General features: G+C 43.7%; 1 protein-coding gene across 1 annotated transcript in view; it reads left to right on the top strand.

Moving 5' to 3' along the window:
- The first annotated feature begins 14835 nt into the window (after positions 1 to 14835).
- The window catches only part of DNMT1 (DNA methyltransferase 1), a 40886-nt gene continuing 34459 nt past the window's right edge, over positions 14836 to 21262 (top strand). Inside the window, exons 1-3 of the mRNA XM_024557039.3 lie at positions 14836 to 14988; positions 20554 to 20590; positions 21125 to 21232. Coding sequence (XP_024412807.1) covers positions 14909 to 14988; positions 20554 to 20590; positions 21125 to 21232 — 225 coding nt within the window. The 5' untranslated portion in view covers positions 14836 to 14908. The remainder of the gene's footprint in view (positions 14989 to 20553; positions 20591 to 21124; positions 21233 to 21262) is intronic.

Genomic DNA, 21262 nt, shown 5'->3' with positions numbered 1-21262 from the left:
TTACAGTTGTATGCCTTTTCTCCCCATCCCTCCACCCCACCCCGCATCAGCACTCTTAACAGGTGAGGAAACTGAGTTACAGAGAGGTCAAGTGAACTGCCCAAGGTCACGCAGCATGTGAGCGGAAGTGTCAGGATTTGAACCCAGGCAGTCTTGATTGACGATCGCAATGACGTCTGATCCTCTTCAATATCCTGAAGATCTACTTTACTGATATCTCCAATATTGGGGCCTAGAATGGAAGGGACCAACTTAAAGGGATGCAAGATGATTTTCACTTCCTCTTCCCCTAATGAAGCTGTGGGGTATTAGAAAGCACCAGAAGCATCTGGAAGAACCTATTAAAATGTAGATTCTGCCCTCGCTGGTGTGGCTCAGTAGATTGAGTACAAGCCTGTGAACCAAAGGGTTGCCAGTTCAATTCCCAGTCAGGGCACATGCCTGGGTTGCAGGCCAGCTCCCCAGAAGCAGGTGCATGAGAGGCAACCACATATTGATGTTTTCCTCTCTTTTTCCCTCCTCCTCTCTAAAAGTAAATAAAAACTTTGTTTTAAAGAAAAAATGCAGATTCCTAGGCTCTGCCATGAGAAATTCTGATTGAGTGGGTCTGAAGTGACCCCAGCAATGCATGTTTCTCACCAAACACTTCCAGGCATCGTCTTGGGGCCATAGTCTAAAAAAAGTTCTAGACTCCGTAATCTCAGCAGAACTTCCTGCATTGATGGAACTATGCCATATCTGCCCTGCACACTTGTGGGCAGTTTAGCACTTGAAATATGACTAGCGTGATGCAGGAACCACACTGTACTTTGCCATGTACGATGCACTCCCCTGTATAATGTGCACCTACATTTTTGTGCACTTTATACATGGGATTATTATCCTCATGGCATGTAATTGTTATACCCATGTATAATGCACATCCTTATTTTTCCCTCAGAAATTTGGGCAAAAAAGTGCGCATTATACATGGCTAGATATGGTAAATTTTAACTTTAATTCAAATGCAAATAGCCACATGTGGCCATTAACAATTTTACACTGTGAATTTCTGGTTTCTGTAGCCTCTGGGCGGCTGAACTCTCTTGGCATATGCCGCCAATTCAACAAAAATTCGTGTCTCACCATCATCATTATGATGATGAGTGACATGGCAGCTTCCTTATTTCACTTCATGATTTCTGGAATATTTCTTTTAATAATGATATCGAGATTAGTCTCAGCTGCAAATGACAGAGGACACAAAATATTAGTAACTTAAGAAAGAGAAATGCATGCCTGACCCTTGGCTGAAGACTTCATCCATGCACATCAAACAAATGGACTCTGAGGCTTGGGAATTAAAAAAAAGAGAGAGAAATGGATTTCTCATATAAAAGGGTTTCAGAGGAAATTGGTCCTGGGTAAGAAGGACAGATGCCTATTTATTAGCATCCAGGCTCCTTTCTGTCCATCTGTCCCTCCAATCCATCCATCCACTTAAATCTATCTGTGTATCTATCTATCATATCTGTCGTCCATCCACCTAAATACTTTCTGTTTCCTAAGAACAAGGCACTTTCCTCTATAACCTCAGTAAAACTATCAAAATCGGGAAATCTACAAACCTTACTCAGATTTTACCAATTGTCTCATCACCGACCTTTCTAATTGCAGGAGGAAATCCCAGACCATTTGTTACGTTCAGTTATCTTTTCAGTCTCTTTCAATCAGAACAGTTTCTGAACCTTTATCTTTCGTGACCTTGGCATTTTTGAAAAATATAGGTCAGTTACTTGGTAGAATGTCCTTCAACTTGGGTTTGGTTTGTCTGATGTTTCCTCATGATTCCATTCAGGCTATGCATTTTTTTTTTTTTTTTTTTACAGAAATAACACAGAAGTAATGTATTTTTCTCAATTAGTCTCATTACTAACGATGTTAACTTAGATCATTTGGTGGTGTCTGCCAGTTTCTTCACATTAAAGTTACAATTTTCCTCGTAATTATTAACTATCTTGTGGGGGGGGTATTTTGAGACTCTGTAAATAGCCTGTTACTTATCAAACTTTTACTCCTTTATCATCCATTCTTGTCTGAATCAGTTATTACTCACCAGATATCTTTCAGAAAATTGGAGGACATCACATGATTTCATTGTAGATAAGCCACTTTTTATCTTCAAAAGAAAGCAACACTTTTCTTCAACTTAGCCACAACACCATTTATTAAAAGTATCAGTCAGTGTTAAAATTTCCCTATATGTTTGTTTTTATAGGTGTATCTATTTTTATGCAATCTGTATAAAAATACATTTGTTCATAATCCAGTATATTTATCACACATTTTCTTGCATTTCTGTCCTCTCAACTTGTTTATTGGAATCAACTTTCCTTCAAATTCTCATTCTGATCTTACTCTTGTATGTTAACCTCCTATAAATCATCTAACCACTGTTTTCTTTTTTTAACATTTTATTTATCTGAATTAGAATGCAAATAGGGTCCTGACATGGCATTTAGTGAATATCTTAAGCTTTCCTTGTTAAACAGTAGATTGAATTACCTATTTAACCTTGTTTGACTGAAGTTTAGTAATTCATTTGTTGAAGAAACCAGGGTGTTTGCCCTGGAGAGTTTCCTAACGTGGTATTAATTGATGGCATCCCCTTAGGTCATGTTCCTCTTCCCCAGTCCCATTTAAGATTGATAGTTTTGGCTTCAACTCTTCATAGGTGGTGCTGGAAACTTCCAGTAGGAGAATATGATATCTGGCTGTTTCTCTGTTTTACTGATGACTAAGACTAATCAGGGGCTCAGATGCCATCAGTCTGATCCCGCACTTGTAAATTCCCCATCCAACTGTTCCCTGATGGTATGATCGTCCACGAACAACTAACCATTGCCTGGACGCATCGCTGCATGAGCAGTCTTCAAAGAGTTTCTAATCTTTCTCCCCATCCTCACGTCCTACCAGTTTTCTCATCTGTCTGCAAAGCAAAGGTACTTTCCCCAAATTCAGACATCCAACGTTCATCACCTTTCCCTAAGTGTCTTGTCCAGGGTTAGTTAAATCTGTCAAAAAGGGGAAATGATGGGTGGATGTGATTCATCTCTAGTGACAATTGTGGTATAAATGGTGAGTGCATTCTCTAAAGTAAAGGAAAAAAATAGATTCAAATCTTATATTAACACTTGATAACCCAAGTAGACTTTCAGGCAAGTCACCTAACAAGTCTCAGCTGGTTTCATCATCTGTAAAATGGATGTATTAACAATCCCAACCTGAATGCAAAACGGTACTTCCACTTTGGCAAACAGTTTGGCAGTTTCTTAAAAAGGCAAACACAAGCTTACCACATGACCCAGAAATTTGACTCCAGGGACGTACCCAGGAGCAATGAACGTGCAGGTCCACACGCAGACATATGTGAATGCTCAAGCAGCATTCTTCCCAACAGCCCTAAAGTGGAAACAACTCAAACCTCCATCAACTGGTGAATGGATAAACAAGTGCGGTTCATCCATACAATGGAATAAAATTCAGCAATGAAAATGAATAGTCACACACGCGATAACGTGGATAAAACTCAGTTACACTCAGTGAGAGGAGCCAGACACAAAAGATCATGTATTGCATGATTCCATTACGTAACGTGGCCATAAGAGACAAATCTACAGAGGCAAACCATAGATTAGTGGTTGCCTGGGGCTGGAGGTAGGAGCTGGGGTTAACTGGAAACAGGCATGAGGACTTTTATCGGGGTGATGAAAATATTCTAATCCTGGATTGTGGTGATAGTTGCACGACCTGGCAAATTTACTAAAAGCCATTGATTTTTATGTTAAAATATATGAAATTTTTGTGGTATGTAAATTTTACTTCAATAAGCTTGTTAAAAAGGAATCCAAACCTCTCAAAATACATATTGAATGCCCTGTTTTATTCCTACCCTCAGAGATCTCACATTCTAGACAGTCTATGAAAATAAATATATAATACAATGTTAGAACATTTCCATTATGGAAAACAGAATGGGTTCCGCAAAAGATTAAAAATAGAACTACCGTATGATCCAGCAATCCCACTTCTGGATACACGTCCAGAGAAAATGAAGAGAGTATCTTGAAGAGATATCTGCGCTCCCGTGTTCGTTGCAGCATTATCCATGGCAGCCAAGACATGGAAACAACCTACGTGTCTGTCAATAGGTAAATGAATAAAGAAAATGTGACACACACACACACTGGAATATTATTTAGCCACAATAGAGAAAATCCTGCCATTTGTAACTGTGTGGGTGAACCCGGCTGACAACATGCTAAGTGAAATAAGCCCGACTCAAAAAGACAAATGTCGTATGATCTGATCTCATTTATATGTGGGGTCTAAAAAAATTGAATTGCAGAAACATGGACTAGAATAGTGGTTGCCAGGGGCTGGGGTATGGGGGAATTGGGGAGATGTTGGTCAAAGGGTAAAAACTTTCAGTTATAATTTCTGAGGATCTAATGTACAACATGGTGATTACAGTTAATAATACTGTATTGCATAATTGGAATTTGCGCTCTGGCTGGTGTGGCTCAGTGGACTGAGCGCTGGCCCATGAACCAAATGGTCACTGGTTCAATTCCCAGTCATGGCACATGCCTGGGTTACAGGCCAGGTCCCCAATAGGGGGCACACGAGAGGCAACCACACATTGATGTGTCTCTCCCTCTCTATCTCTCTCCCTTCCCTCTCTCTCTAAAAATAAATAAACTCTTTAAAAATTGGAATTTGCTAAAACAGAGTGTTCTCACTACACATCAAAAATGGTTACTGAGGTGAGGGATGTGTTAATTAGCTGGATTGTGGCAATCACTTCACAACGTATATGTACGTTGAATCATCATGTAGTACACCTTAAATATGTGCGATTTCTATTTACTCATTATACTTCAACAAAGCTGGGGGAAACTGCTTCTTAAACTTTCCCAGGTGGGGAGGTTGTGAAAAAGTAACAGCTTTCTGGGCTCTACCAGGGCCCAGAGAATCCAATTCCAGAGCCCAGGACTCTGTATTTTTATTCTGTACCACTCCTGATGTGAACCACGCATGATTTGCATTTTTCAAAATGCTGTTTGGAGAGCTGTTTTAGGACTGTAAGATAGTGCCTGGAGGAACTATAGGACAAGGTCGTTGCTTTGTCATTTCCTTGAGGCTAAATCAGTCATTCTCATTAGGATGATTCCACACTCCCAGGAGCCATTTGACAATTACGGAGACATTTTTGGTTGTCCCACCTAGGGGTAGGAGCGCTACTGGCATCCAGTGGATAGAGGTCAGACACGTTGCTAATTGCCCTGAAATCACAGGGCAGTCCCCTATGACAAAGGGTTATTTGGCTCCAAATGTCAATGATGCTCAGCTTGAGGAACAACCTGTGCCCCTCTGGCTCCTTCCATCTGGTCAGCTGGGTCAGGAGCCCTAGGCCGCAGCTGAAAGAGTGAAGAAACTTCTAGAGACTCTCCCAAACTCTTTGCCAGGGAGTTTGAATAACTTGGTGATTACCTTTGGAGAGGCGGTTGTAGTTAATTAGTGGTTATTTCCAGGTAGGCGGTACTTCACGTGAAGTCTCTCTGATTTAAGGGTCAGGGCAGGCCCAGTTCTCATCCCTCCTCTGTGTGGTGTGGACGACTTTCTTTGCAGTTCAGGAGCCGATGCTGTTGTGCTTTTTACTTCTTGTCCCAGAAGGTGGGTGACTGTCATCCAGGTCTCACTGCAGTTTTTCTCTAGGGCCTCTTGGCTGCAATGGCTGGTGGCTATAGGACTAGGCAGGCTGATATGTGGGTTCGGTGGGCTGATGGAGGCAAGGTGGGCCATGCACATATGTCTTGGAAGGAATGGAGAAGGGAAGCCCTGGTGATGCATATAAGCAAAATCAAGGGATAATGTGCTCGTTTATGCCTGGCTTTTTTCACACAGCCTAATGTTTTTGAGATGTGTTCTGTAGTGTTGCATGTAGATTTGTCTTTAGTTCTTCAATGCTCACTCCTGATGCTAAATATCAAGGTTCTGCAAACTAAGGCCCGTGGGCCAAATTCACCCCACAGCCTGTTTCTGGCTAAGAATGGTTTTTATATTTTTAATGGGTTGGGAAAAAAAATAAAAACCAAACATTTGTGATGCGTGAAAATAGCATAAAACTCAAATTTCAGTGTCAATAAAGTTTTATTGGAACTCAGCCATGCCCACTCATTTACAAAATCACCCGTGGCTGCTTTCACACTACAACAGCAGAGTTGAGTTGTTGTGACCGAGAGCATGGCCCACAAATTCTAAAATATTTACTATCTGACCCTTTAAAGGAAAAGTTTATGACCCCAGTGTATCGTATTCCACTGTACAAATGACTGTCATCTTTTCTGTTGGTGTTCGACATTTACATGGCCTTAAGGTGTTTCACTATCATGAATACAGCTGCTCTGAACGTTTTTTGTACACGTCATTTGGTGGATATGAGCATGCATTCCAGAGCACGCATTCCAGGAGTGGAGTTGCTGGGTTATAGGGCAGGCGTATATTTAGCTTCAGTGAATAAAGTCAAATTGTTTTCCAAAGTGACTGTACCATTTTGGCCTCCCCCAGCAACACCGAGTTCTGGTATTGCTACCACTTGACAATTTTCCTTTTTTCATTATAAGCCATCCTGGTGTGGGTGGGAGCTGATATTACCTTGAGGTTTCATTTTGCATTTCTCTGATGACTAATGAAGTTGAACAGCTTTCCATATGAGTGTTGGCCATTTGGATATCTTCTTTTGTGAAATGCCTGTTCAATTTTTTTGTCTGCTTAAAAGAGGGATTTGTCTGTCTGTTTATTAATTTGAAAAAGTTCTCTATATATTATAGATATGAGTCCTTGATCGGCATATATGTGTGGCTTGTCTTTAAGGGGTACCTTTAACAAACAAGTTCATTTTAATATAACTTAACATGTTTCTGTGCTTTGTGTCCTGTTAAACACTTGCCTACCCCAAAAGCAGAGATGCAGAACATAGATGTCTTATTTTAAAAGCATTCTTGACTTTGCTTTCCCATGTAGATCTACAAGATGTTTGGAACTAATTTTCTATGTGGTTTGAGGTAGGGATCAAAGTTCATGTTCTTCCATATGGCCATCCAATTGACCCAGCACCATTTATTGAAAAGACTACCCTTTCCTCACAACTGCTCTGCCAGTTGTTTTTGTTTGACATAAATAACGTAGCCACGTGTTCCGGCATTCAAAAGGGCAAAAAGATATTCAGAAAAATTCTTCCTGCCCACTGCTTCCACCCTGCTAGTTAACGTTCCTTATCTCTAGGAAGTTATGTTTCTTTCCCAAGGTTTTATGTATAGACAAGTAAATACACATAATTGTCCCCTCCCTTTTTTACATAAACAGAACACTATGCATTCTGTTCTACATCTGTATTTTATTTTCACTTAGAGATAGAAAACAATCTCTATGATGTTATGTGGGAAAATGCCCTTTCAGCTTTTGTTGTTTTGGGGTCCGTCACCGTACAAATGGAACAGAATTTCTTAGCTAATCATCACTGATGGAGAACTAGGTTTCTTCCTTTTTTGAGTGAATAGCTGTGTCTACTTCTCATTTTGCAAATGTGGGTGAGTGGATCTTAAGAGAAATTCTTGGAAGTGAATAGCTGAATAAAAGGGGGTGTGTATTTGTTTTTTGAAGGATATTGGCAGACTCAGCTTTTAATGTAGGAGTAACAGGCATCCTACCCTAATCCTTAAATACTCCCTAAATCTTAATTGCATGCCAACATATCTTGGGCACTTTGCTGGGCATATGTGGGGATATGGCTGACATAAACCATCACCCCAAAATATGTGATTGCCAGCTTAAGTAAAGGCTCTGAACCAGAGAGCTGTAGTTCTAAGAGTCTATCAGATACCTGGTAGGGCTGAAGAGGAAAGGAAAGGCCCCTTGAAGGAGGTGATGGTTGACACCAAATAGGGAGAATGGTTAGAGATGCTCCAGGTAGGAGAAGTGGAACGCAGAGCAGCAGGACTTTCCAGGCTATGGGAACAGCAAGTGCAGAAACCTTGCTAAAAGTATCTGTGACTGCATAACAAAAAGCCCAAAGTCCAGCAGCTTAGAACAATACCCATGTATTATTCCTCAGGGTTTCTGTGGGTTGGGGATTTGGAAGCAGCAAAACTGAGTAGCTTTAGCTTGAGACCTCTTAAGAGGATACAAATACTGGCTGGGGTTACAGTCATCTGAAGGCTTGGCTGGGACTGGAGGAGCCACTTCCAAAGGGACTCACTCATTCGTCAGACTGAGGAATTGGTTCCTCTTCCCATGGGCCTCCCTATAGGGCTACTTGAGCATCCTTACAACATGGTGGGTGGCTTCCTTCACTAGAACAAGCTGGTGTTGTGATGGCTTCTCTGACCTCGTCTCAGAAGTCATATAACTTTGCTTCTACTGTATTCTCTTGGCCACACAGACCAGCCTTGATTCTGTGGGAAAGAACTCCACAAGGATGTGAATGCTGAGAGGTGAGGAATGTCAAGGGCCCCCTTAGAGGCTAGCTACCGTGGGTCTTAGGCAGGAAGGGGATAGATATATCCAGGATGTATGTACTTCAGCTGGAGTGAGCAAAGGAGTGAGTGGCAAAAGCTGATGTGGGCAGGGCTAGGTGCGTAGGGGTTGGGTTTACCCTAAAAGCACTGAGAAGCCATTCAGGTATGTCGAATGGCTAGGGAGGAGATGATAGGATCAGATTAGGATTCTGAGAAATCCCTCCCACTGCCATGTAGATAATAGGTGGGAGAGGGTTGAGTGGCAGCCCAGGAAAGAGGCTGGGCAGTGTCCAGGAGAGAAGTGAGGATGACCTGGGCCAGTACAGATCAGCTGACTGACTCAACGACTGTTTAAAGGAAAAGCCCCCCGGGCTTGGCAGCAAGCCTCCTGGATCTCAAACAGAAGGCCATCGGCCTGCTCAAGAGCCCTGCTAGTTGCAGACAGGACTGCCCAGCACATTTCAATGTTGGTTTCCCCAGACTGACTCCTGGTCATTGAGACCAGAGAGAGAGCTGCAGGGCCTGCACTCTCTCTGAAGCACTGGTGCTTCTCCTGCCTGGCCTCCTGTCTGAGGTGAAGGGGGCAAAGTGCCCCATGAAACCCTTGAGGGTTGCTGCCTCTGCATGCCTCTGCTGGGCCTTTCACCAGGGGAGAGACCTCAGGGGCTATGACTAATTCCCCAGCATATGGCATGACTCAGCACTGACCTTCTGAATGACCATGGTGAGGACTCGTGACCACCCCTCCACGAGCCCTGGCACTTTGGGCTACCCGGATCTTCGATCTTCCGTGGGCTGGCCTCTGTGGAGTATGGCTCTCCAGCCTTCGTGAAGTGTTCCCTCTCCTGGCCTCTGGAGTGTGGCCCTACAACTGGAGGCTGGAATGTGGCCTGGGAAGCAGGGAGCTTGGGCCTGACAAGTCTTTTCTCGTGAGGGTTTTGTGAAGACTATCAACAGGTGGAGGTGGAGTGAATGCCCACAGGGGCTGAACCTGGTTTTTGTTTGTTTTTTTTTTTAAATTATTTATTTGTTTATTTTAAAGATTTTTATTTATTTGCTTTTAAAGAGAGGAAGGGAAGGAGAAAGAGGGAGAGAAACATCAATGTGTGGTTGCTTCTTGCATGCCTCCCACTGGGGACCTGGCTCGCAACCCAGGCATGTGCCCTGACTGGGAATCAAACCAGCAACCCTTTGGTTCGCAGGCCTGCACTCAATCCACTGAGCTACACCAGCCAGGGTTTGTTTGTTTTTTAAAGAAAAATTTTAAAAAGCCTCACTCGAGAATATACTTATTAATTTTTTTTTTTTTTTTTTTAGAGAGAGGGAGGGAGGGGAGAGTGAGTGTGAGAGTGAGTGAGAGATATGTGAGAAAGAAACATTGATCGCTTATCTCCCATATGAGTCCAGGCTGGGATTGAACCCACAACCTAGGTTTGTGGCCTGACCAGAGATTGAACCTGCAGCCTTTTGGTACACAGGACAACATTCCAACCAACTGAGCCACCTGACTAGGGCCTGAACTGGTTTTTTCGTCCCAGTCCCTTAGCTAAAGGGATGAACCCATTAGTAAGTGGGGGAGGGGGGTCTCTGGGAGTCCTACCAGTCACTGTGGAGGCTCTTGAAACAACGAATATCCTTTCCCATCTATTTAGCTGACATTTTTAATGGTCAGGTGACCACTAGAAAACCACTAAAATCTCTGGAGTGAAGCCAGTGACTTAGGGACTAGAGACCTGACTTTTAATAACAAACCTGACTTTTGCAATCTGAGTTGATTTGGGCCTAAGTTTCCCTGTTTGTGAATTGGAAACTACATTGTTGTGAAGGAGAAAACAGCTTTATACCTACCAACATTTGCCTTTACTCTGCATCAGTCAACCTCCCATGTGCTACCTCCCATGTCCTATATATTAATTTGACTGATATTTGGATTCCTATGGAGTGAGCCCTTGGAGTGTCAGCTGTGAAGGAGGCAGACCAGGTGTTTGCCCTCCGGGGCTCATAGGCTTTGCAGGGATCAGCATTCTAAGGCCCATGGGTTAAATCTGGCCCACCATCTGTTTTGGTAAATAGTTTTATTGGAGAACAGCCACACCTATTCGTTGATGTATTGTCTATGGCTGTTTTCAGGCTATAATAGCACCATTGAATAGTTGCAACAGAGACATAGGGCCCACAAAATCTGAAATATTTAATATTTGATTCTTCATAGAAAAATTTGCTGATCCCTGCTCTGGTCTAGTGGAACAGATAGACTGCAACAGATGTGAAGAAGAGAATCTCTGACAGTGAATGTGATGAAGAAACAGGCTAATAGGATGGAGTGACTGGGGGTAGTGGTAAGGGGTTGCTTCCAGCGGGTCAGGGGAAAGCCTCTGGGTAGCAGCAAACTTTGAGCTGCGTGAATCTCCCAGGAGAGTGGCCTAGGCAGAAGTGACAGCAGAGGCAAAGGCCCTGGGGCACAGAAGACCTTGAGAGACTCAAAGAGGGTCAGCAAAGTTGGAACTCAGTGAGAGGGAGAATGAGCCGCCTCCAGGCAGGACCCTGTGAATGGAATAAAATACTTAGATTTTAGTTCAAGGGCAATGGGAGTTTTAGTTAGTGGGGAAGAAGAAAATGTCATGTTCTGATTTTTTTTTTTTTTTTTTTTAATTGTAAAGCTCTGTGGACACAGTGGTCTGCAGCATCAGAGAGGAGGCTGCTACGATAGCCCAGGTGAGTGATGATGGCAGTCTGGGCTGAGGTGGTGGCAGATAAATAAGCAGAAAGACCTGGGTTATGTTTCAGAGGAAGAACTAATGGATTCCACATGTGTTACATGTGAGGGAAAAGAGGAATTAAATGCCTGGCTTTTTGCCTCGGAGCAACTTGAGAGCAGGTCCATTTGGGCTGGAAGCCCAGCTTCAGCACCAACTTGCCAAAACCTTTGCTCCTTCTGTAAAATGGGTCAATTATCCCTTGGCAAAAGGATTATAGATAATCCACCTGAGGGGGAGCCTCCAATAAATACAGTGCTCTCCTGTGAGCTGAGGCCCCCGAACATCAGGTCTGCTTTCCTGTTTACCCTCCCTTCTCTGTCCTATGAGCACACCTTTTCCTAAGGTAGGTTAGGGGCCCAGATGCTGGCTTCTGACAGGTCTATGGGGCTTGACTCTCCCTCTGGCCAGACTGTCTTCTATCTGTTACCCTCTTTCTGCCCCTCTCCTTAGTCCAGTTCCCCCAGTGTTGTCCCTTTGGCATCTCAGGGCCTGATAGCAGGTCAACCCTAGGGTCACTGCTGTTTTACATTCAGACGCAGGAGCTAAAGACACCTGGATTCATGGTGTCTGCTGCTTACTGTGGTCCCTGAGTTATGATCTTGGGTAAGCAGCCTCTGAGCCCGGCTCTTTGTTTTAGAACTCACCTGGAGATGTTTGTTTGTTTGTTTGTTTGTTTTTAAGAGGGGTTGGGAGAGAGGGAGAGAGGGAGAGAGGGAGAGACATTGGTCAGTTACCTCCTGTACATGCCCTGACTGGGGATTGAACCCACAACCTAGTAAAGTACCCTGACTGGGAATCAAATCCACAACATTTTTGTGTATGGGACAATGCTCCAATTGAGCCACCTGGACAGAAGTGAGTCAGGCTCCTTTGTAAATATATCATAGGCCACAGGAAATGGGGTCCTGATATCTCCCTTAATGCTTAAGACTTAAATAACTCCTTTAAAGAGCCTGGTACAGTATATAAGTACTGATTAAATATTAAGTTAATAGCTGTTAACTTTAGTCCTACTGTTTCAGTTCTCCTGCAACTGGCCATGTGCGGGTAACCCATAGCAACCAGAGGGTCTGAAGTCCACTTCTGGCCAGGCTGACCCCTCCCCACAAGCTGTTGGGGAAACTAGATTTATGCATGTGTTTACAAACACATTCACTTGTACATTTTGTAATACAAAAATATAAAACTATACCATAATTTTTAATGCTGTTCTGGTGCTTTTATTGTTGTTGTTATGACAGATAAAGTATTCTTAAAAAAATAAAAACCCTTAGCCTTACCTCATTGTTGTTTGTTTGTTTTTGTTTTATTGTAAAACACAGTGTTTAGCATCTTAATCATTTTGAAGTATACAGTACAGTATTGTTAACTACACGCACTTGGTGGTGCAACAGATCTTGAGCACTTTTTCATCTTGTAAAATTGAAACTGTTTCTATTGAACAACTTCCCTTTCCCCCCACTCCACTAGCCCCTGGTGACCACAATAGTTCTTTCTCTTAAGAGTCTGACTACCTTAGATACCTCCAATAAGTGGAATCATACAGTATTTGCCTTTTGAGACTGGCTTATTTCACTTACCATAATGACTTCAAGGTTTATCCAGATTGTTTCAAAAGGCAGGATTTCCTTATTTTAAGGCTGACTAATATTTCTTGTATGTACATGCCACGTTTTCTTTATCCACTCATCTGTCTGTCAGTGGACATTTGGGTTGCTTCCAACTCTGAGCTACAGTGAATAATGCCACAGCAATCAAGCTGGGTATGCAAATATCTCTTTGAGATCCTGTTTTCACTTCTTCTGAATATATACCCAGAAGTAGGATGGCTGGATCATATGGTAGTTTTATTTTTATTTTTTTGAGGAACTTCCACAATTTTCTATAGCTGCTGCACAATTTTACATTCCCACCAACAGCACATGGGTTCCAATCTCCACATCTTTGTCATACTTCATATTGTTTTTTTGGATAATGGTCACCCTATTGTGTGTGAGATATCTCATGGTGGTTTTGATTTGCATTTCCTTGATTAGTGATGTTGAACATCTTTTCGTGTGCCTGTTGGTCATTTGTGTATCTATTTCAAAAGGATTTGAAATGGGTATTCAAATTCTTTGCCCATTTTTAAATCAGGTTATGTTTGAGTTGTACGAGCTCTTTATATATTCCGGATGTTAACTCCTTATGGCATATATGGTTTGCAAATATTTTCTTACATTCTATTGGTTGCCTTTTCACTTTGTTGATTGATTCCTTTGCTGTTAAGTTTGATGTAGTCCCATTTGTCTATCTTAGTTTTTACTGTTTGTGCTTTTAGTGTCCTATCCAAGAAATCATTGCCAAGTCCAGTGTCATGACGCTGTCCCCCCACATTTTCTTCTAGTAGTTCTATAATTTTGGGCCTTACACTTAGTCTTTAATCCATTTTGAGTTAATTTTATTTTTTAAAAAGATTTTATTTACTTTTAGAGAGAAGGGAAGGGAGGGAGAGAAACTTTCATGTGTGAGAGTTACATCCATTGGTTGCCTCTTGCAGGCCCAATCCTGGGGACCTGGCCCACATCCCAGGCATGTGCCCTAACTGGGAATTGAACTGGCTACCTCTTGGTTTGCAGGCCAGTGCTCAATCCACTGAACCACACCAGCAGGGGCTTGAGTTAATTTGTTTAAAGATTTTATTTTGAGGGGAAGGGAGAGGGAGAAAGATAGGAAGAGGAACATTGGTGCGAGAAACTTCGATCGATTGCCTCTCAGTACACACCCCGACCAGAGACAGGACTCCAGTCCAGGTTTGTGCCCCGAGACCAAAACCCAACCGAGGCATGTGCCCCAACCAGGATTTGAACCGGTGACCTATGACACCCAACTAACTGAACCACACCAGTCAGGGCTGAGTTGATTTTATATATGGTGTAAGGTAAGGGTCCAACTTCGTTCATTTACTCATGGATATTCAATTTTCCCAATGGCATTTGTTAAAGACTGTCCTTTCCCCAAGTTCTGGTGCTTTTTTAAACACAGACTGTAGAAGTGGCCCGGGCCTCCCTAAACTATGATATCCTTGGTGCTAGTTACATATTTTATGCATCATGGTGATTTTTTTTGGAGTAGGTGCTATTAGCCCCTTTTTACAGATGAGGAAACTTAAGTCTGGGTTCAAATGACCTGCCCAAGGTCCTTTTAGTGAGAGAATAGGTGGCGGTGGGATTGGAACTGAGAACTTAAATTTAAAGCCAGCAAGCCTGAATCCCGCGAGGATCCTCCCTTTTTTTATCTCCAGCACGCTGTAAAGAATGAATGAATGACTGTTTCAGGCAAAGCCTGGAGCAAACGGTGGATCTTGGACAAGCCCATTGCCTCAGGCAGGGGTGCGCACCAGCTTCTCGCATGCGCATTCCCCGCGCACAGCAGGCTCCACTCAGTCTGCCTGCACCTGGTACAGTCTCTTTCAGTATGGTACATCCCGACTTCCCCCGTGCCCAGGCCAGGGTGGTACGCGCCACCTCGGCTCGCAGCCCCTCCCTGTCGGTTTCCGCGCGAAAAGCCAGAGCTGCCTGTGCTGCCGACACCTCTGCTGCAGCTTCTGAGATGCCTGCCCGCACCGCCCCGGCCCGGGTGCCCGCGCTGGCCTCCCGGGCCATCTCACTGCCCGACGATGTCCGCAGGCGGTAGGTGCCGCTGAGGACCGCGAGCTCAGTGGGGTGGCATGGCACTGGGGATGGAGGGTTTGCTTCTCCTCTGGGTAGCCCTTGGCTGCCGCTGACAGACGGGCGCGCATGCGTGGGATAGCGCGGCAGCTGTTGGCGCGGACAGGGTGGGACTTCCGGTCGCGCGCGTCCAGGGCTGTTTGGCGCCAAAATGGGCCAAGGCCCCTAACAGTCCCTCCTGACTAGAAACTTGGGATCTCCCCTAACCTCAAAGTTGGGCAAGCTCAGAGTTTGCTTCGGGGGTCCCTTTCCTAGAACAGCCACAGGCTTGGCTCCTACCTCCTGCTGGTTGCACAGGAAGTGGGCAGCCCTCGGCCTCGGGACACCCCTCAACCAGGCACTTTGGCCTCCACTTCCGGTGCATGCTGCGGGCGGGGGGGGGGGGGGGGGTGCGTAGGGGTGCCTGGTCCCTGAGGGTGTTTCAGGGGACCCTTCTTGGCGTTCCCACACCAACATCCCGATGGAGACCACCGGAGACAAACGTCGCCGGTCAGGGCCCGGGCGTAGCCAGCTCAGGTTTGCGACTCCTGTCGTTTTTGGAGAGCTCCATCTCCAGCTGCTGGGGAAGTAGTATTCTGGAAGAAACTGTTACCATGCACGAGGGCCAGAGCTCAGGCAGCATGAAGACTGAATGGGCTTTTTAGTAAATCTGCTCCTATGAGTCTTGGAATCAAGGAAGCCTTGCTAGGGAAAACTGGCTGTAGTTTCCAGCACGTGCCTGGGGGTGGGGGTAGTGAGGTGCAGTGGCTAATGTCAGGGATGGCTATAGCAATTCTGTGCACATGGGTAGACCGTCAGGTCTCCGCTTCGTGTTTGTGAAGGGCACCAATTTCACTCTTGAAAACTTGCACCCCTCACTTGGAGCATTAGTCACAGGACCCTTGATCAGGCCAGAATACTTCCAGTCGGAAGTGAACCCGACTTTGCCACTTCCCCGTGGTTGTTTGCTGTGGTTGTGCCTGGCCAGGTCTGCTTTGGGCCTTTGGGGGTGGAGAGTGTGTGTGTTGGGGATATCAGGGTCTCCTTAGCAGGTGTTTAAAGTTCCAACTGTCTTTTAAGCAGTTAGAGGGGGTGTATTGTTGAAGAGTCTCTGTTCCCTACCAAGATATAACATGACTTCAAATGGAAATGGAACTATGAAAGTCTGGCTTCATGATGTTGACCCAATACACAGACATTGGGGCCTGGCCTTCTTTACTCTGATGGTGATAACTTTACCTCCGCTGGCTTGTTACTGACCTTGGGCAAGTGTCCCAAGCAAGCTACAGCTGTAGGCTAGGGTTATTAATGTGCATGGAAAAGTGGTATTGGAGTAAATAAGAATATGCCTGACCCATAAAGGCCCACACGTTAACCTTGTATTGGCTAATCTTACTGGCTCAGGGGTTTTATTGGACCACACCACTGTCTTTGTCTGAATTTGAATGTCAGGTGAGTGTTAACAATCTGCCATTTACTCTAGGTTCCTTATTACTTTGAAGTAGAATTGCTTACTGCAGGTATGGAGTTTCAGACTTCTGCTTTAGACCATGTGATAGACATTGCAATGGTCAGCTTATGCTGTCCTCTCAACAGCTTTCCTTACACTTTGAATTTAGTGTGCAAAATACACACATAAACATGGCCTTCTACATTCCCTTAAACTTCGATTTGTAAATGCAAGTATAACTCTTCTTGATTTACAAAAATTGGAGGTGAGTAATCTACTATATGACAGCAACCTTAAGTCCATTAGAATACTCTAGTAGCAAAGTTTAGGCCTGGTCCTTACTTGTGCATTTCTGTCACTTTTGCTAACTTGTGTTTAGATAGCACCTTCTTTTAAAATGCGCATTAGTTAATTCCATTACATATGTAATGACCTGCCCAGTAGTAGAAAGTATTTTCAATGTTTGGTCTTTAACTGACTTCTTTATTGAAGTATTATTTACTGTTAAGTCTTCTCAAAAAGCATGCCTTTCAGGACAAGCCACATTTTTCCACTTGATTTTTTTCTCAGCCCAAGCCACCATCATTTTCCACCACCAACAGGAAGAAAAAGTGATGTCTTCCACTTGTCTTCCTGTTGCCACTCAGGTCTGTTTTCTGAAAGTGGAAAGTGATCCTGTTACAACAGAAGTTGGATCCAGTGGTTTTCCTGCCCCTCCCACTCACCCCCACTGCCTGATATACTTGGCCTGAAGTCCGGAATCCCTCTCCACTTGCCTGAGTCATCTTGTGCTCTTCTCGGAAACCATGCAGGCCTTCTTTTAGGTTCTCAGGACCTGAGGCTATGCAGAGTGAACAAAGTGAGGCTGGGCTCCACTTACCCCTTCATCCTTAAGATTGCACTCAGAAAGACAGCCTCCTTCCCCCGCACTGGAGAAGGGTGTAGAATTCTGTTAGTGCACCTCAGCATTGCCAGGCAGCATGTGTAGTTGGTGATTTGTTGTCTGAGCATGTTTTCTTTATTCCTTGTATCTGCAGCTTGGTGTGCAGTGAACTCATGCTTGCATGCCAAACTTTCCCCTCTAATGAAGCCTGGGTTTACACATATTCTAGCAACCTTTGCACAGCTCTGATTAGCCTTTGTAATTATAATAGCTTTCTTATCTGCTAGTCAATCTGTGATTAGATTAAGCCAGGTCTTGAAGTTCCTTACTAGTTCCATGGCTCCTGCTGAGTAGGTAATGGTATAGGGAAAAAAACTGCCTTACCTTTTCTAGTTCTCCCCTGCAGTAAGATTCTAGAGGTGCAGGCCACTGGGGTTCAAATCCCACCCTGCCACTTGCCAGCTCTGTGGCTAACCTCTTGGTGTTTTGTTTGTAAAATGGGGTGAAGGTACCTCTTCTGCACAGAAACCTAGTGTTTATATCACGTGGTCAGCTGTATATTTCATTTTCACCAGGGGAGCATAATTTAAGTACTAATGTGTAGATCTTATACTGAGGCAGGAAGTAATATAGCATTATATAGTGTAGAGATGAGCTATATGCCTGCTTATTCCAAATTTTGTCTTTGCCTGGTTTCTTGTAGAATGGTCTGGACTTGCTTTTTCTACTACTGCCTTAGCTTTTGTGCCAGCGGTCCACTCCTACTCTTGTTTAGGCATTCTCTTCTTTAGGCTTGAGGTGGCTTTCTCTCTTCTTTCAACTCAGTATATTGCTTTTTATCTTTGGCTTTTGTGTTGCTCTCTCCTATCAGGGAGCCTCTTTCTTCCCTGATTTACCCCTTTCCCTTTCTTTCTTTCTTTCATTCATTCTTGGACTTTTCTCTCTTCTGGTGTGGGACTTCTACTTTCAGCAGTTGGGGTGCCCACTGGAGATAGATACCTCTAATTTTGATGCATCTCTGGAGAGCCAGTTCTAATTTCTAGCTGCTGGATAGCCATTTGGATAGCTGCTGTTCACCAAAACATCACTTCTGAAACTCATGGACTCCTTTTTCTCCCACCAAAAAGTTCTGAATTTCTGATATTGTATTCATTTTTAATTGCTACCGTAACAAATTGCCACAATTCCAGTGGCTTAAATAAAACAATAAATACATTCATTATCTTAATAGTTCTGTAGGTCAGAAATCTGGAATGAGTCAACAGATAAAAACCAAAGTGTCAGCAGCCTATATTCCTTTCTGGAGGCTTTAGGGGAGAATGTTTCCCACTCTTTAGGTAGAGTTTCCCACTCTTTTTCCTTGTGTAAGACTGAAGTTCCTTTTCTCTTGCTGGCTCTAAGCTGAATGTCTTTCTCAGCTTCTGGATGTGATATATAGTTGACCCTTGAACAACTTGGAGGTTAGGGGTGCTGAACCTCTGCACAGTCAAAAATTTATAACTTTTGACTCCCCCCCAAACTTAACTAATAGCCGAATGTTAACCAGAGCCTTATGGATAACATAAATTGTTGATTAACACATGTTCTATGTTACATGTATTATTAATGTATACAGTAAAAGAAGCTAGAGAAAGAAAGTTATGAAAATCAGCCCTGGCCAGCATGACTCAGTTGATTGGAGCATCATCCCGGAACCAAAGGGTTGCCGGTTCGATTCCTGGTTGGGGCATGTGCAGGAGGCAGCCAACTGGTGTTTCTCTCTTGGATCGATGTTTCGCGCTCTCTCCTTTCCCCTGTCTCTTGAATGAGAATAAAATAAAACTTTTTAAAAATCAAAATGAAGAGAAAATACACTTAACAGTATTATTTATTGAAGAAAATCCAGGATAAGTGGACCTGTTTATTTCATACCCATGGTGTTTAAGGGTCATCTGTACTACTACTGTATCTGCAGTCTGCTGAGTGTTTTCTACAGAAAGGCTTTTCTTGACCACCCAAGTTGGGAGGTCCCTACCTGGCAATGCCTCTGTCCAATCATCCAGCTCATTGCCTGGAACATGGCCTAGCATATAGTAGGTACCCACAAATGTGAGTGGTGATCAAAGCTAGAAGCAGGGTCCACATGCACTTGGAACAGCCACGGTGATATTGGTCTGGCAAAGCCTGTTGCTCATACTCCTGGCTTTGCTGCTAATACTTGCCTTCTCGAAAAGCTTTGTTCCCGGCCTTTGAGCTAGTGACAACTGAGTACCTAGTCTGTGGATGCTGAGTAGGTGAATCCAGAGATGGTGGAGGCCTGGTTTCTGCCCAGTGTGCTCCCACTCCACTGACTGCGCCAACCCAGCAGGTTAGAGCTGCTGCCCCACCGCCGATAGTCAGCACACAGGCTTAGGGACAGCCTCTTCACTCACCTCCCTTTCCTCAGTGTCATCTACTCTCCTTCCTTTTTCTTCTCACTTCCCCCAAAAGAGGCAAGATACTAGTCTTAAATAATAAATCAGACCATGATTTTTCCCCAGCCAAACTCATGACAGTTCTGTCCTTCTGAATGATTTCATACAAACATTACAAAGATTAGCTTTTGGGGCAGGTACCTGCCAAGTCTTCTAGCTTCATGCACCTCCCCTGTGTGTGGGCACCCTTGCTGCCTTAATTCCCCTGTTTCATACGTTCCTCATGCGAATACTGCCATCCCCGACCCCAGCTTTTAGGAATGTTAGTCGCCTGTTCCCCACAGCGTTCTGTGGCCCTGCTCCACTCATTCTGACGCCAACCACACTGTGGTATACCTTTGTATTGGCTCTTCTCAGATCCAGGTGGGGGAAGACCTCCTATAGGTCACTTCATTTACAGAAGGAACCCAACTCTGTGACTGGCTTCCTATCCCAGTACCTTTTTAAATTATATATATTGGTGGGCAAAGGTAGGTTTACAGCTGTGCATTTACTTTCCCCCACCCCTGTATTGTTAAAGAACTTCTGCATCATCTCTTACCATCAGAAAAACTGCCCCCCAAAAGGAACCTCCTTTCAATCACAAATGACTTCATGTATAGGCATTACAATAGGCATTCTAGATGGGGGGGAGGTGGCACTGTATTTTTTTTCTAACACTCACATATATTAAATTTACTTCCAAAGTTCTTTAAAACTGTGGTACTGATTCTTAGAGGTAAACTTTCGTAACAAGTTTTTTTCTTTTATTTCCCCCCCAGGCTCAAAGATTTGGAAAGAGATAGCTTAACAGAAAAGGTAATCTCCACGTTAAAAAATTTTTATTGCCAAATGTGACTACTTGACAGATACTCTGTAGCTTGTAAAAAGTTTAAGTGGAACTGTTTTTCTTCCCTCCCATAAAATTTTGAGATAACTGGAAGTAGTTTTGTTTAATGTGGTGCGTTAATATGCTGCTAATAGTAGCTGACTTCGGTAATTCGTTGACAAGTTTCCCAATCAAGCTTCCAGACCTAGACTCTGAACTATCACTTGTCCTGGGCACAGTTTGCAAAAGCCCAGTTTTGTTCTAATAAATTGTATGTGACTCTGTCTTGCCTCTGATCTTTCCATTTTTCACCACTCTGGAGATGGTGTGATATAATCTTAATGGAAACATCAGCAAACCGTCTAGTGAGTACTTAACTTGTGGTTTTTTTTGTTTTTTTGCAGTCAGCATTGCCTGCCATTCGGTCATTGTTACCTGACCAGGCAGCATGATTATTTGTGTATTAGTCCATTAGTTAGTACCTTGGGAGTTTGGGGACTTCTAAACCTATGTCTTTCCCTTAGGAGTGTGTGAAGGAGAAATTGAATCTCTTGCACGAGTTTCTGCAAACAGAAATAAAGAATCAGTTATGTGATTTGGAAACGAAATTACATAAAGAAGAATTATCAGAGGTAAGTCAGTTTTCAGTATCCTGACATCTA

The sequence above is a fragment of the Desmodus rotundus genome, chromosome 9 (assembly GCF_022682495.2).
Source record: "Desmodus rotundus isolate HL8 chromosome 9, HLdesRot8A.1, whole genome shotgun sequence".
NCBI classification, from domain to species: Eukaryota; Metazoa; Chordata; class Mammalia; order Chiroptera; family Phyllostomidae; genus Desmodus; species Desmodus rotundus.
Note: the sequence above shows the minus strand (reverse complement) of the source record. Positions and strands in the feature narration are given on the sequence as shown.